This window comes from Miscanthus floridulus, chromosome 18, assembly GCF_019320115.1.
Source record: "Miscanthus floridulus cultivar M001 chromosome 18, ASM1932011v1, whole genome shotgun sequence".
Lineage (NCBI taxonomy): Eukaryota > Viridiplantae > Streptophyta > Magnoliopsida > Poales > Poaceae > Miscanthus > Miscanthus floridulus.
Window position 1 is genome coordinate 121,805,700 of NC_089597.1, and position 16,907 is coordinate 121,822,606.

Sequence of the window (16,907 nt, forward strand, 5' to 3'; positions counted from 1 at the left end):
CGAATTGTGCTTGTCCTCTACATCCTGAGATGCAGAAATAACCATCCTGAGCACATCATGCACGTGATGGCGAACCTGCAGGAACTGGAAGGCAACTGCTAACCTTTAAACAAAGCTTGAACTATTGATAAATTTAAGTTGGGATGCCATTCAGATTTTTTACTTTGATAGTACACAACTAATTTATCAACCAACTGGAAGTTTTGACAGAGCATGAAATATTTTAGGATTGCTGAAGATCTGGTCTAATATATGTATTTGCTTGGATGTAAGGTAGCTAGATAGGTTTGCCTCTTTCAAATGTATATATATAAGGGAAAATTTATATAACTGTAAAATGTGCCGTAGTATTAAACAAGATTAGTGCTAGTAAACAATCGATTGTTTAAAGAAGAGCCAGCAAAAACAATTAACTTAATGAAATCTTCACAAACTTCAATTGACAAGCAAGAACTGATCCAATTTAAATGGACCGCGTGTCTAGTCGCTTAATGGTTCTTCATAACCATTTTGAGCACGTAACAACCTTGCTTTACACACCATACCTTTGACGCGCCGGTTAGATGCACACGAAACTCAGAGCACGTATCAATTCTATTCTGTTCATATTCTAACACAATAATTATATAGACGCTCTCTTATTTTGTCTCGCTGTAATAAACTTTAGTTATCAATTATTCTATATACTTTTCAATCTGTCATTGTTTGTAATTTTCTCCTTTGCCTCACCTCCAAGTGTTCTTGACATATATTTACTTTGCCATATTTTTCTAATTAATAGATGCTAGTAATTTGGATACAATATAGAGAGTTATTTTAATTAGGTTATTAGCAGAGGTGGCTAATTTAGATGTAGATGTAGGAACTTACTTTATTTCATTTCTATAATGGTCCATATGGGTTACTTCAGGTTATTTCTAACAACGGTGAAGTTGACTAATGGATGCAAATTTATCGAGTTACTTTATATTTTTTAGTATTGTATAGGTAGATGATTTTAGATAAAGATCGACTAGAGGTCATGTTATATAACTTTTTATTGTTGCAATGGAGGAAATATCTAGCATGCTCAAGCTCAATAAACATGTCCTTTTAGAATTGTGCATCATTGTTTGACAAAAATATTTATTTGTATATATATTTGAAACAATGCTAGTCTAAGTGTAGAATGAAGCCCATAACTTAAATTTAGTTCACCCACTCCACCCCACCCAAAAAACTCTTCCTTCAATCCGTTCCTATGTAGCCCAACGACTTAAGTTAAAAGAAAACAAAAAATAATTTCATGAACTGTGCATTCTGCCAGATCCAACAACACTTGCGTCCCACAAAGAAACTAAGTTCAAAAACCTAGTCTTGGATCATGAATTTTCCATGATGCACGGCTTGCGATGGCGGGCAATTCACACTGGCCTTTTGATCATAAACGACCGAGCTACAAGTGTAAGTGTTGAACTTTGTTGTATTTGTTACATGCTCTTTTAGTTAATAGAAACCATTAGATAATCATAAAAATCTAATATTGTTTGAGAGACACAAGAATGGCCCGGAACAAACCTACCGATGTACGGAAGAAACACTCTGACTCTTAATATTATAAAAGATAATAGCATACAAGTGGTTAGGTCATGTTTAGTTCATATTAGTTTTCATAATGGTAAAGGTGGGTAACTTGTATATGGTTTTAGGGATTGCTTCACAGTATTTTTCGTAGTGGTACAAGTGGTTAGGTCATGTTTAGTTCATGCTAATATTGCCAGAACATGTTAGTCATGTCATATTTTAGCTGTTTCATCTAACGCTACAATTATGGTGCACCATGCTTTGCTTTTTTAGTACCCTCGTATGCATCGTAGATTTATTTTATTTTTTGAAAAAAGTGGCACAATGTATCAACGACATGATAAAGCTTATATTTATTTCTTGTCAAACTTAACTACAAGTATGAATCAATTTATTTAACATATTTTTTGTGGCAACCATTGTCTAAGATTAGCCAGGACAAGATTAGGCACAGCCCCTAACTTTTTTCTCATAACAAATCAGTATCAGCCCGCTTATCAACCATGGCACGGTGTTTTTCTCTCATAACAAATCAGCATCAGCCGGCTTATCAGCCGCAGAAACCATCAGCCGAACAACTCAGGCCGAATGTTTCTGAATGTTATTGTTGATGTCGATATTAGAGTCCGCTAATCAATGGTCGAATGTTTCTGAATTTCCCCTAAAATTTAACATAGAGAGCCAGAAGTTAAATACAAAGTCAGCTACCTCTCAAAGGGTTTGTATGAATGCCCAAATACATATATCTATCCCAATCCATATGTGTTAGGTGGATTGAAATGAAATTTAATCTAAATTCCATCCGAACCCATCTCAACACGTGAATTTAGATGGATACATCTGAATCAGACAATGCCTAAGCAGATTTATCTGATTTTTCCGCTGCGTGCTTTTGGCAGGTACCGTGGCTGACAACGTACGATACGGGCCACAGTTGCGCGGCAAGAAGCTCACTGAAGCCGAAGTGAAGAACCTGCTGAGCCTGGCGGATCTAGACCCTGCTCTGTGCTCCAAGTCGGCGTCTGAGCTGTCGGTCGGGCAGGCGCAGCGCGTCGCCTTGGCCCGGACCCTCGCCAACGACCCCGAGGCATGTGCACCGTCAGCTCTCTTGCTTCGTCTTCCTGACACTGTCCTCCACCATTACCGGCTTGCTGAAATCGATCGGTTGCTTCAGGTGCTGCTGCTGGATGAGCCGACGAGCGCGCTGGACCCCATCTCGACGCAGAACATCGAGGAGGCCATCGTGCGCCTGAAGAAGACGAGGGGCCTCACCACGGTGATCGTCTCCCACAGTGTGAAGCAGATCCAGCGGATCGCCGACCTGGTGTGCCTCGTCGTCGCCGGCGAGATCGTGGAGGTGCTCGCGCCGTCAGAGCTGTCCGACGCCAAGCATCCGATGGCCAGGCGTTTCTTGGAGCTCAGCAGCTAAAGCCTGGTTGCAGCTTCGTTGGATTCCATCTCCTCGGATGCTTTCTAGCTGCTGTGCGGGATGGAAATGATCGGACGTGGTTATCTTTCTAATCTCCTCTGTTCGTGTATACCATATGTTAAAGTAGCTTCGACAGCTAGTGTATGTAAGGCTGTTGGCGGGATGTTAAAGTAGCTTCGACAAGGCTGTTGGCGGATTTGCTTTAATTTGTTTTTTCTTCTGGACCACCCACGCACAGCCGAGGTCCACACATACAAATCAAAGCCCACCACTCTGCTGGATACACAGCCCATGACATAATTGTACTATACTCCGTCCGTTTTAAATTATAAGTCGTTTTTTTTTTGCTACATCATATGAATACTTATTTCATAAATTTAGTATTTTGTTAAACCTTATTATACTAACCAGGTGCCTGAGGCGTTGATATATTTTAACTTGGGAAAAATCTAGAAATAATTATATTTTCAGATGAATTGAGAGTTACTGCCATGTACCTTCTTAACAAAAAAAAGCAAAGACGACTAACACTAGAGTTTGGAGATTAGTAAATACTCCCTCCGTGCCAAATTATAAATCGCTTTGACTTTTTTGATTCATCTATTTTACTATAGATCTAAACATATTATTATATCTAGCGTACTTATTTAGTTTAGTGTCACAGATGCTAATGAAAAAGTCAAACTTGTAACTTTGAAAAAGCTTATAGACAAATGAACCATTGTGTACTCCATCAAACTAGTTTCAGCAAATTCTTCATAATGCATTGACAGCGCATTTATTTGAAAGTGTAAACGTTAGTACATTTTCTTGAGAACTTAGTTGGAAAACAGAGAATTTTGGTACAAAGCTGAACCGACCTATAGTTTGAAACAGAGCAAGTAATTATTGGGAACGCTAGCTAGTCAGCAAAGACCTCCTCTTTGAGCTGAAAGGTCTTGGTGAAGAAGGCTGGCCAGCAGAGGAAGGACGAGACGATGCTGCTGACGGTGGAGGCGGCCATGAGCATGTTCTTGAGGACGATCTGCACCTGGATGGCCTCGAGCGGCGACGCGCCCGCCATGATGAGCCCTGTCATGGCGCCCGGCTGGTTGATCACGCCCTGGGTCTTGGCGTTGTCGATGCCGGGAGACAAGGCGATCTCCTGCGACGTTCTTATCTGCTGGAGTGTCGCCTGACGTGGAGTAGCACCCAGAGCAAGTGCCGTCTCAACCTGTAGAAAACAGAAGACAGAAATGTATGTGACATAGCGTATCTGCAATTGCAAGGTTAGAATGATCATACAAAAGTTAGTATTTCTTTCGGAAGATGCTGTCGTTTGAGGTGGTTTGGTTTCGGTCGATCAGTCTGGTCTGCTAGATCCCAGTCGTATGGTACGCTTTCTTTCTTCTTTCTAACAGACTCTTGTCGCCCTCCATCTGCTTCTCTCCAAAGACTGCGAGTTGTGACTGCACGCTCGCGTCGTCTATCTACGACGGTCATAAAAAAAAACGGTGCAAAGTCCGATAGTAAAAACAAACTGAAATATAAAGCGTTTTTTCCCACCATTCTACATTTCTACTATTCCCGTATGAGTTTAAGGGCCTGTTCGGTACTGTTTAACTTCACTAGTGAATCGGCCTTTGTTGGTTTTGGTTCCAAAAGCGGCTTTAAAGGTAGAGCTGAATCTATTTTCATAAACGTTTGGTAAAACAACTTCTCAAATATGTTAACAGAGAGAAAATTTGGGAGAGGCTAGTTTTTGAGCTGAAAAAACTGTTTTGAAAGAACCTGTTTGGTAGGAGAAGCTGAAAACAACTCTGTGAAGCTGGAATAGAATTCCTACCAAACAGACCCTAAGCGCTGAGGCATGGTGCGGCGTTCCCAGCCTTCAACCGCCTCTAACAAAGCTCTAGTAATCTTTCCGGTGACCTCACTGGCGAGCTTTGATGACTGCGCTTGCTTTCCATGGAACTTTCTGAAGTAACTCTCCGTGCATCACTCTGGTGCCCACCGGCAAGCTCAGAAGTAAAAACACTACACCACCAACTTGTCTCAAATCTTTTTTAAAAGTGTCCTAACTTCAAATGTGCCCCAATGAATACAATTTCTTTAAGAGTTAAGCTAGCATTTTCAAAACATTTTCACTTGCTTTTTCGCCACATCACTAGACCTAATGCAAAGGCAAAGTAAAGTCATCACCTACTAGCTCTAGACAATGCTTTAGAATTCCCCTCTTAATAGTATGGCTATATATCTTAAACTGGACCGTGCACTCTACTGCACCTTGGATGACGAAAACAAAATATCTATGCATATTCCTTTGCCTTCATCAAGCTTATTTTCATCTCCATCCATATCTTCTTTTCATATTGAGCATATGCACTATTGTCTTGATCATCTCTACCACCTCTTAGCCTTGCTCAACTCATTCATGTCGATCTAGTTCAATCATCTCCAATGAAAGCATCAATCCACTAATTGTCACTCAATTACTAAAACCAAACTAAGGCTCTCAGCATTGTGCTTCGCACTAGACCAAAACAAGTTTTACTAAAACCAAACTAAGGCTCTCAGCATTGTGCTTCGCACTAGACCAAAACAAGTTAAGGTCTTGTTTGGATGGACTAGGGCTAATTGTTAGGTCTGACTAAAACATTGCCAGCTCTTCGTATCTCTCCTCCCTCACTCAGCCCCACTTCTTCCCTTTCTTCTCCCATACACAAACTTTGCTCATCTCTCTTCTCACCCAACTGGCAGGCCGAGGATGATAGCGACCGAGGCTGAGGCAGGCCAGAGTGGGGATAGTTGAGGCTGGCGCAGGGCAGGCGAGGCCAGCGCAGCGGCTCGACATCGGGGCCATAATCGTGGTCGGCGTGACAAACTAACTCTAGGGACAACAAATCAAGGTTGGTAAAGGCAAGTAGATTCTGTGGGTTGGGGCAGATTCCATCGGCACAGTAGTGGCCGACTAGATGTATCCTATCGGGCCAGGATGGGGAGCTCGCTCGAGCAGCCATGGAGCCCACCACGCTATGCAGAGCTCACTCATCGATGGGCATGATCCATCTTTCGGCCTCCTCCCGTGCTAGTGGTAGTGCGACAGTTTTGGGTGTCACGACACTGCGAGTCGATGAGGTGGGCCATGGCGATGATCGTAATGAAGGTCATGGCAGGCTTGGCGGTAGACATGATGGTGGGCTCGGTAGCCATGGAGGCGCCATCCTCAGCCACACGACGATGCTATGACAGCCACAAAAGCATGATGAGCTCGAACGACAACGGGAGAGAGAGGGGGAGGTTGTTGGGAGGGTAGGAAAGACTTTTTTGTCAATATATGTAGCACTTTTAGCCCTTGTTAGATGGCATGGGCTCGCTGTCCGACATGCTTGTTTAGCCAGCACGACACAACTAAGGGGCCACAGTGTCGTGCCTGGACTGAGAGTCGGCACGACGTGTCAACATATACGACACAACATGAATAAGGCATATTGTCTCAACGAGTAGTGGCTATTTGTGTTAGTGTTGTGCCACTCATTTGGCCACCATTTTATACCTGCTTGGATGGAGTAGAGCTAATTTTTAGCTGCTAATTACTAGCTTATGCGAGCCAAATGGGCCCTATGTTTAAAATTATAATGTGACATTCATTCAGTTTCTTAAAATGACTATATGTTGTGCTGCTCTAATGTCATGAGATAGTTATAACTAGTATTGAGGTTCTATTTGGATCCATAGAGCTAACAGCTACTCCATCCGTCCTCAACCTCCTCTCTCTCCTCATCTCCTCTATTTTTTTTGTAAAAATATTGATATTTCTTTTAAACTTGAGGATTATCCAAATCGACCGACATTAATTAAGAAAATAGTAACTACATCCTCTATCCTAATTAGTGAGGGAAAAGATGGTCTTTTGCTCGATTTCTTTTTTTTTAAGAATCACTTATTATAAGCGGTAATGCTATAAATAGGACGTCCGACGCCGGACTCCCCTCCGAATGCATGGCGTGACATGCACCACAACTTTACCTCACTACTGCACGCGCCGCTCGCCTAAATAAATAAAAAAATCAAATCCAATCCTGGACACCTCGCCTTGCTCCACTTCGCTCCGCACGCGCCGCCCAAGGTTTTCATTATCGGAAATAAAATTTTATCGGAGGTCATGGATAAATAGGATAAGCAAGATATATCGGAAATATCGGACCAAATTCAAAAAAAAATTCAAATTGTTTTAAAAAAATCCGTAGAATTTGACTTGAAACTATTCCTAAGCTATTAAACATCACTTGTTCACAGATAAAAACAAGAATAAAACATTATAGTGTGGGATTGTCGCACGGCTGAATTTGGGTTGTCTGTGTGGAAGCAGGAAAGAAGGGAAAAATTTGGCCGATGTCAAATTTTATCGGACCCTGTGGATAGAAAGGAAATTTCGGAAATTTCCGTGAATTTCGGCCGATAAAAAAAACCTTGGCGCCGCCTACCCAACGAGCTCATCTCTCTCGTGCTTCCATGCTGCTTTGCTCTCTCTCTCTCTCTCTCTCTCTCGCTTGCCAACCCCGGCGCGCGCCCTCTCCCACCTCGGCGTCCTCGTCCCCCATCCCGACGTCTCCTTCCCCTACCCCGGCGGCGCCCCTCCCCCCACCCCGGCATCCTCACCCACCGAGAGCCCCAATACCGCAGATCTGGTGGCCCTCTCCCCCACGCTGGCGAGATCCATGGAAGTGGTGTGACAGTGTTGCAGGGGGAGTGGGTGGCTCTCCACCACCCTGGCGCGACGCCCTCCCCACCCCCGGCGGCGCGCTCTCTCACCCCGGCGACCGAGCTCCCCCACCCCGGCGACCATGGCGCTCCTCGCCCCCCCATCCGCCACCGTCACCGCTGAGCCAAGCCCGGTACTGGCCGCGTTGCACGCGTAGCCGCTCGCGGCCGATCTCCGACCCCGACGACCGAAATCGACCGGCCTAGCCTTCCCCTCCCCAGTGTTGCATATATATGTTTCAAGTGTTTCATGCGTTTCAAATGTATGTTGCAATTATTTCATATTGATGTTGCAAAAGTAGATCGGGGGGTGTTGCCACTGTTCGCCTAAACGGTCGTTTAGCTGTTTACACACCGTGTAAACGCTACACAGTGGTACACCGTTTCTATTTAATTAGACGTTTAGCCCGTTTAAACGGCCGTTTTGCCCGTTTAATTGGCCGTTTAGACCGAATAATGGCTAAACGGCGAGTGACCGACTGTTTACCGTTTAGCGTTTAGACTATTCATGTGTGAATATAATTTCTAGCTTGAAATTTTCATGTTTTTTAATTGGGACCGGTACTTCTATTCCTACCAAAACGTACCCAATGGATACGATGGGGGCGATAATTAAGGGAAAGCACTACTGGAAACCGGCACTTTGCCGAGTGCCGCACTCGGCAAAAAATTAATCGGCAAAGAAGCCTTTGCCGAGTGCTTTTTTTTCGGGCACTCGACAAAGCCTTTGCCGAGTGCCGGAAAAGCACTCGGCAAAGATTTACACTCGCAAAATGAAAATGCGAAAAACCCCCAAAATAATAGCAATTTTTTTTTCCGGGGGAGGCTGCCACCGGCCAGCGCCCGCCCGTCTCCATCGAAGTCACTGCATTTTTTGCGCAAATTTCGCAGCTAACGTGGCCAGCGGGATTCGAACTCATGACCTCTCCCTCGCGTGTCTGCTGCTCTACCACTGCACTACAATATCACTTGTGTCTAGATTCCGTTATCTATCATCTTATATTATACTAAACCGAGAGTAAATTGCTTGTTTGAGGCCCTAAACGAATTCAAATCAAAAAGTGGTCAACTACAAAGTTTCATAACTTTTCGAGATCTATAATTTTCATTTAGGAAGTTTTTCCATCCGAGGTCGTTTGAAAAATTCGAATTTTAAATTTGAGAGATTCAAACGTAGTTTTGCATGATAAGATGATTTCAAATCAAAAAGTTGTCAACTACATAGTTTCATAACTTTTGGAGATCTACAATTTTCATTTAGGAAGTTTTTCCATCCGAGATATTTTGAAAAATTCAAATTTTAAAATTTTCAAATTCAAACGTCGTTTTTGCATGACAAGACGATTTCAAATCAAAATGTTGCCAACTACAAAATTTCATAACTTCTCAGGATCTACAAAGTTAATTTTGGTCATTTGTTCATCCGACATAGTGGTAGTAACATTGTTCACAAATCTTATATATCTCTCTTCTACTTTCATGAAACTAATATGAGAGATATGAGAGAGATGTAGATTTTATGAACAACGTTATTGTCGCTTTGTCAAATGAAGAAATGACCAAAATAAACTTTGTAGATCTTGAGAAGTTATATAACTTTGTAGTTGAAAAGTTTTTCATTTAAATTCATTTATGGCCTCAAAAATTACTTTGAAAAAATAATTTGCCGAGGGCCAAAAAAAAATGCACACGGCAAAATGTCTCTTTGCCGAGTGCCAGAAAAAAGGCACTCGGCAAAGACGCATTTTGCAGAGTGCCAAAAAATGGCACTCGGCAAAATACATCTTTACCGAGTGCCAGAAAAAAGGCACTCGGCAAAGACGCATTTTGACGAGTGCCGAAAAATGGCACTCGGCAAAATACATCTTTGCCGAGTGCCGAAAAAAAATACTCGACAAAACCATCTTTGTTGAGTGTTTTTTTTTTGCCGAGTGTATTTTATTTGGCACTCGGCAAAGACCGTCTTTGCCGAGTGCCCGATAAAATACACTCGGCAAAGCCTCCGGCACTCGGCAAAGTGCCGGTTTCAAGCAGCAACTAGTGCCATGCCAAACTGTGAGGGGGTTCTGAGCTGACCAGATTCTTATGAGTCTTGATGTCCTGCTGGAGCTGCTTCATGGCGACTCCGGTGACGGTCATGGCTTTGCCGATTACCATGCCGGAGATGGGGATGATGTATTGCGGGGTGAACGGAAAGACTTTGAACAGGAGGAGCAGGATCATGGTGGTCCCCGTGCCGACGAGGATGGACACGAAGGCGATGTGCTTCCCGCGGGGGACCTGCTTCGCGCGCTTGCCCGCCGTGTAGCTGGCCACTGTCACCTGTGTGTGTCATGTTGTTCGTTATGAAACTGGATTAGTCATCAGATGATGCATCATGCATCTTATCAGGGATGAAACTTTCCTGATCCATGGACGAAACTAAGAACACATCAACTACGTTAGCCGTTACGTACCATGAAGAGGTATGTGAAGAGGATCCAAGGTGTGGCGTTCTTCTGGACGAAGATGAAGTGGAGGACGAAGCCGATGAGGAGGAGCTGCACGAAGGAGCGCGCGACGGCGTAGAGCGTCTCGCCCTCGATGCCCAGGCGCTGCGCGAAGCTGAGCATGACGGCGAGGGCGACCACGGCGGTGGACGCGGCCGGCTTGACCATGCCCACCAGGAAGTCCCGCCAGAAGCCTGGCTCCCCCAGGTCCGGCTGCCGCGGCTGCGGCGCCAGAGTCGTCTGCTCCAGCAACGCCGTCGCGAGCTCCACCATATCTTCAGGCTTCAGCTACTACAGTCCACAGCCAAGGACCTCCTACGTTCCTATCGTTTTCGCGGCAATATTGTGCGAGGGTTGTCAGCCAGCACTAGCTACTTCATATTTTCACCACCGATGCATACAACAAAGACAAGATTGGGTGATGAACGTATGCTCCGCACTCAGCGATCCAAAAATAGGTCGCCACTTAAATCAATCACCACGCACCCACTGCGTGCTGCAGATACACACATACACCCGTGCCATATATCTACCGGCATAGATGGCACTAGTGCTGATGGCCCAACTAACCGTGTCACCAGTGGCCATTGCGGGATGTGTATGGGCCTAAGGAATATGCCGGCAGTTTACTAAGGCACATACGTTACCACTTGCAAGTGAATGGGGCCGGTGCGTACCGCGTCCTACCATATAGACAAAAATTCAAAATAATACGGGAGGCGTACTTGACTAGAAATATGGAGCGATTGCATTGCAGCTAAGTGTGGCCTGAGGGACCTCTTGATAACTTTTTCTAAAAGAAGAGGTAATTATATTAAAACTCAGCATAATGTATGCCCAAATTGCAAACGAAAGAATCTAAAATAAAAAAGAAACAATATTCTATTCAAGTCCTTCCACCGTCTTCTTCGTAAAGGTTTCCGTCGATGGAGCCCTACTATTCAGTATATATCAGCCCCATACGCTATACGCAGGCTGGGGCATCCAGCAGCGACTCGTCTCCGTGCGACGACGCGAGACGCTTCGACACTGCCGGTCAGCAATTGTTGGACTTCCTCTCACCCTGCGGCTCTGCACTATTTCTTCTCGATGGTCTCAGAATTGCCAAAGAGATAAGACCCCGACGGAGACAGCATGCAGGACCTGGGCTGCTTAGCTCCACCCGCATGGCCAAAGAGATAAGATAAGAACTGACCAAGACCGATGCAAATCCAACTAACGACACGTCTGGCGAGGAAGGCTGAGATTTCTTCCGCCATGGAACGGAAGCAGCCAAAGAAGCAGCATTCCGAAGTCCAAACACAAACAGGACAGACAGCGATCGAGGGGTGAGTTGGGTGCTCGCTCGGGAGGAGTAAGGGCTCTAGAGTCTGGACCAGCAGCGGGAGGGCAAGGCGGCGTTGTGCTTGGACGATGAGGAGGGCGGTGGCGGCGGCGGGAAGGAGCGACCGGCGGCGGCCCTCCGGCGCTGAGGCTTTGCCGGGGCTAAGGCGCTAAGCAGTCCGGGCTAGTGGGCCGAGTCGTCCAAAAGGCCGATCGAAATTTCATACCCAACGGCCTGGTCCAGCCCAATGAAGATGCGCTGACACACATTTTTGTTCAATTCTGAGATTCTGACCTATATAGTACTAGAATTATGTTTGCTAAAAAACTAGAATTATATGATAAAAAAACTAGAATTATGTGATAAAAAAAACTAGAATTATGTTCCCATCGGATCTCTATATATGATTCGTGCACCAAAAACGGGCTAACGGATAGGGCCACGTCACCTGCAAACCCGCTAGCCATCATATCCCCGCAACATGCATTATCGACCGTTGGATCAGACCTCTCACCCGTTAAGCCAGACCCGAGCAATGGATCGGGCCTCCCGCCCATTAAAACATACCAGAGCAATGGATGCAGCCATCCTAAGCCAGACCCGAGCAATGGATCGGGCCTCCCGCCCATTAAAACATACCATAGCAATGGATGCAGCCGTCCTAAGCCTTGTTTAATTCCAAAAACTTTTCCCAAAAAGTGCTACAGTAGCCATCATATCGAATCTTGCGATACATGCATGGAGCATTAAATGTAGACGAAAAAAAACTAATTGCATAGTTTGGTTGAAAATTGCGAGACGAACGTTTTGAACCTAATTAGTCCATGATTGAACACCAATTACCAAATAAAAACGAAAAGTGCTACAGTAACCCAATTTCCAAACTTTGGCCAACTAAACAAGGGCTTATTAGTAACGTTTTGTATATATGTGTATATATACTAAGGTATTTTCATATTTATATAAAAGATCCAAAATTTTAGTTTCCTTCTGGGTCTAAAAAACTATTTTAATAGGTACAGCACCGTAGAGCCGTAGCTGGCTAGTGCCCGCGCGGTAGGAGGCAGGCACAGCACCCCGTCACACTGCCCACCTCGACCCCTGTGCCTGTTGCCTAGGTCTCGTTTAGTTGCACCGAGTCGGCGACGACTGTATTCCTGTAGCTACAGTACCATTTTGTTTTTATTTGACAATAATTGTCCAATCGTTGACTAATTAGACTCAAAACGTTCGTCTCGCAAAATACAACCAAACTGTGCAATTAATTTTTGATTTCGTCAATATTTAGTACTACATGCATGTACCATAAGTTTAATGTGATCAGAAATCTTCTTTTTGTATAATATCAAAGTTGAAAATTTGGGGTGAACCAAACACAGCACAGAACCGGCCACATCTGCCCACCTCGGCCTTTGTGCCTGTTGACTCAGTACCCACTAGGCCCTACCATGCATGTGTATATATATGCAGATTTGTTTCTTTAATAGGTACAGATTACATACTATATTTTACTATTTGTGTTTTGGTGTAAACTCTATGCCTAATTGGTGTAAATTGATTATTCGTATATGAGAATGGTCAGGATTATTTGAAAAGTTCTCTGATTTTTTTGGCTTTTTTATTTTATTTTCTGTATGTTTTATTTGGTTCTCCTTTGAATTTTTGAAATTTGGCTTCCATAGAAATAATCTGGCTATTTTTTTTTGTTATTTGGATAGTTTTTTTTGTCTATTTGGTATAGATCCAAGGGTCATGAAAATCAGGTGTTTCATGGACAAGAATCACTCGATTTTTATTTGTCGCCAATCGAGTGACGGCGTGGCGGCCGTCAAAATCACTACCGATGGGTAGACAGACCCAAAAGAAAGACGTTCTCACTTCTCAAAAAAGTCAACTCTTTTTTTAACTTTGACCAAGTATATATAAAAAATATTAATATTTATAATATATAATTAATATTATTAGTTAAATTGTTGAATATTTTTATAATAAACTTATTTAGAGAGATAAATGTTGCTAATATTTTCTACAAATCTAATCAAACTTAAAAGAGTTTAACCGGCACATATTCCATACTTGTCTTACTTTTTGGGACGGAGGGAGTATATTATGAAATATATCTTTACTAAACTAATATCAGTATATACAACGTCAAATATATTTTTATAATATATTTATTTGATGTTATAAATAATTTTAAATAATTTATTTTTTAGTAATTTAGAAGTTAATTTATTTTAAGACAGAGGCAGTAGATAACAGAAGACTCTCTCTGGTGCTAAGTTACGTATCATGCACCAGCTGAGCTGGGCAAAATATCCTTGTCTTTCAGTAATCAAATCGAGCACACATACAATCCTGATAAAGAGCACGAGAACTACTAGGGCCGCGCACCCATCGGGTGCTACAAAGCAACTGCACGTCTGCTCATTTTATCTTCTTCTCACTCTCTGTCTCTGTCCTCTGAAATCTCCACTCCAATGGCCTCTTCAGCTTCAGGTCAGCAACCACCCAAATCGAAGCACCAGCAAGTCGAGCTTATCATCTCCAGCGCGGCGGCGGGTCGCTTGTTCCATGAAGAAGACGAGGCTAAGGAGCTCCTGCTGGACGTGGTGGACAGCCTCGCCGACGCCGGCGGAGGTGATGGGCCGGCGGCGGCGCCCGGTACCGGCGGTAGGCCGCCGCCCAAGATACGGGTCCGTGGGCTGAGGAAGCGGGCGGCGTCGACCGGCGAGGAGATCCTGCGCGGCGTCCACCTGGACGTGCCACGCGGGGTCGTCATGGGCGTCATCGGGCCCAGCGGCAGCGGCAAGTCCACGCTCAACCGCCTCTGGGAGCCCGCGCCCGGCTCCGTGTTCCTCGACGGCGCCGACGTCTGCGGCCTCGACGTCCGCGCGCTCCGGCGCAAGGTCGGCATGCTTTTCCAGCAACCCGCCATGTTCGACGGTATGTACGAACGTATACTCGTGCCAGTACACGCTAGACGGCTAGAGACGGACTTCGTTCATTCTTTTTCTCTGCCAAACAAACTGCGGCCTTTTCTTCAACCAAGACGAAGTGCACGAACACGTGGACCGTACGATCGGGGACGAACGCTTATGATCAATTGTTCAAGAGCCCAACCGATGACTTTTATTAAGAGCTTCTTGCATGATTTTTTTTAAAAAAAGAAAATGTTCAGCACACTTAATACCCACGAGTTTTGAAGCATGATGCCAGAGTTCATGGCTTCGGGCTTCCTCGCTCTAAGACTAAATTTAAGTCCGTTAAAGTTTGTTCTAAATAAATAAATAAAAATAAATAAACCTTGTCAAGTTATATTTTAAATGAAAAGAGTTACACATTATGATTTTTTAATAATCTTAATTAATAATGTGGATCTTGTGTTGTAAATCCACGTAAGTTTTTAGGTGTAAATAGTCAAAGATGAAAAAAAACTAAATTGGCTTGATTCTGATAGAAGAAAGTAACATCACCAAAAGTTAGCAAAATGAAAGTGTCCGGCTTTATAGTTTGTACCACTCTGAGGATGATAAAATCAGGCTATGTGTCCAATTTTACAAGTACAACTTACTTGTTTGTGATGTCATATGGGTTTTCGGTACACATGGTGAAAGAGAAAATTGACCGGTACGAATAAAATTTCTTGCTTCGAAGATGGCAATGGCGGACTCGGATTTCTAGGTTTGAAACTGGCATCATTAGCTAAAGGACGGTTTTGACAGGGCAAACCATGGTTACATAATTCAGGAGTGATGTGGCTTTGACGTAGTATGTTACGTAGCTTTGAATGTAAGCTTGTATGGTTATTATTGTTTAAGCCTCTCGATAATTCCCAATTTCTCCAAAGAACAGAGCGGTGCAGAGAGAAGCAAACAACTACTCCCACTGTTCCAAATTATAAAGTGTTCTATCTTTTCTAGATAGATAACTATAATCGTTATGTATCTAGAAAAGGTGGAACGACTTATAATTTAGAATAGAGGGAGTACATAAAAAAATCGTTGTAAACCGTGTGACGAGCAAGACTTGATGTCCATTTTGGAATTTATTTGGGCTTTACCACGGAAAAAACACACAAAAACGCGTATCCCACGATTTCTAATTTTTGTTATGTTTCTGTGTGTGCTATGTTAGGAACTGTGGCATACAACGTGCGCTACGGGCCACAGTTGCGCGGCAAGAAGCTCACCGAAACCGAGGTGCAGAGCCTGTTGAGGCTGGCCGACCTCGACCCTACCTTGTCCTCCAAGCCTGCCAACGAGCTGTCCGTCGGCCAGGCGCAGCGCGTTGCCTTGGCTCGCACCCTCGCCAACGACCCTGAGGTGCGCGCGCTCAGTCACTTTGTCGTCGTCGCCGTCCCGTCCTCCGTGGCACTGTCGATATGATCACCTTTGTCGCTGGATGCATGTAGGTGCTCCTGTTGGACGAGCCGACGAGCGCGCTAGACCCTATATCCACGCAGAACATCGAGGACACCATAGTGCGTCTGAAGAAGACGAGGGGGATCACCACGGTGATCGTCTCCCATAGTGTGAAGCAGATCCAGCGCATCGCGGACCTGGTGTGCCTTCTCGTCGCCGGCGAGGTCGTGGAGGTGCTCGTGCCGTCAGAGTTGTCCAGGGCCAAGCATCCCATGGCCCGACGCTTCTTGGAGCTAAGCTGAAGATTGATCTGAGCAGGTGGAAGATATATATACTATCTGATTGATGTATGCGAAATATGCGTCATAAACAGAAACAATACGATATATATATTATTGGTGCGACATACTCACTACCATAATCCTGAATTACTTTGACTGCTAAAGATTTCCTTGAGGGTCTAGATAAAACTGCCAAGGAAACGCTTGGCTGCGGACATAGACCTCCAAGGAAATGAATATTCTTGAGTGCTAAACCAAACCACCAAGGTAATTTTAAGTTTTCTTGATTGTTGTTACAAATCGCCAAGGTAATTGTTCATTTCTTTGTGTGTTATTCAAAACTGCCAAGGTAATTCGTATTTCCTCGAGTGCTATTCGAAACCACCAAGGTAATTCATATTTTCTTGAGTGCAATTTGAAACCCAAGGAAATTTTCAGAGCTTTAAAATTCATTTTTTTTAATTTTTCAAATGACCTCAGATGGAGATATGACATAAACCAAAGTTATAGTATTCGAGGAGATCTAGATCCTTTTAGTTCAAACTTTTTACATTTGATCTGAGCAGGTGTAAGGGATATATATTATCTGATTGCTGTATGGGAAATCTACGTCATCATACAGAAACAATACAATATATATCATTGGTGTGCCATGTAAAACGAACACTCCCTCTATTTTAGATTATAATTTAATTGTCTATTAACACGTGCTAC

The 16,907-nt window shown here is 43.9% G+C and overlaps 3 protein-coding genes across 3 annotated transcripts; 2 read left to right on the plus strand and 1 right to left on the minus strand.

Annotated features, from left to right (window-relative positions):
• Window positions 1–1,170: 1,170 nt before the first annotated feature.
• LOC136523119 (protein STAR1-like) lies at window positions 1,171–3,110 on the plus strand. Its single transcript, XM_066516902.1, has 3 exons — window positions 1,171–1,443; window positions 2,463–2,650; window positions 2,738–3,110. Exons 1-3 carry the CDS (start codon window positions 1,392–1,394, stop codon window positions 2,990–2,992), a joined length of 495 nt encoding a protein of 164 aa, XP_066372999.1. The 5' UTR covers window positions 1,171–1,391; the 3' UTR covers window positions 2,993–3,110.
• A 634-nt stretch (window positions 3,111–3,744) lies between these two features.
• Window positions 3,745–10,977, minus strand: LOC136521755 (UPF0014 membrane protein STAR2-like). Its single transcript, XM_066515527.1, has 3 exons — window positions 10,192–10,977; window positions 9,812–10,057; window positions 3,745–4,205 (listed from the first exon to the last, which is right to left on the minus strand). The coding sequence occupies exons 1-3, from the start codon at window positions 10,495–10,497 to the stop codon at window positions 3,894–3,896; spliced, it is 864 nt and encodes a 287-aa protein (XP_066371624.1). The 5' UTR covers window positions 10,498–10,977; the 3' UTR covers window positions 3,745–3,893.
• A 2,897-nt stretch (window positions 10,978–13,874) lies between these two features.
• On the plus strand, window positions 13,875–16,554 carry LOC136522188 (protein STAR1-like). The gene is made up of 3 exons (XM_066515979.1): window positions 13,875–14,494; window positions 15,686–15,873; window positions 15,963–16,554. The coding sequence occupies exons 1-3, from the start codon at window positions 14,029–14,031 to the stop codon at window positions 16,212–16,214; spliced, it is 906 nt and encodes a 301-aa protein (XP_066372076.1). The 5' UTR covers window positions 13,875–14,028; the 3' UTR covers window positions 16,215–16,554.
• The last annotated feature ends 353 nt before the right edge of the window (window positions 16,555–16,907 follow it).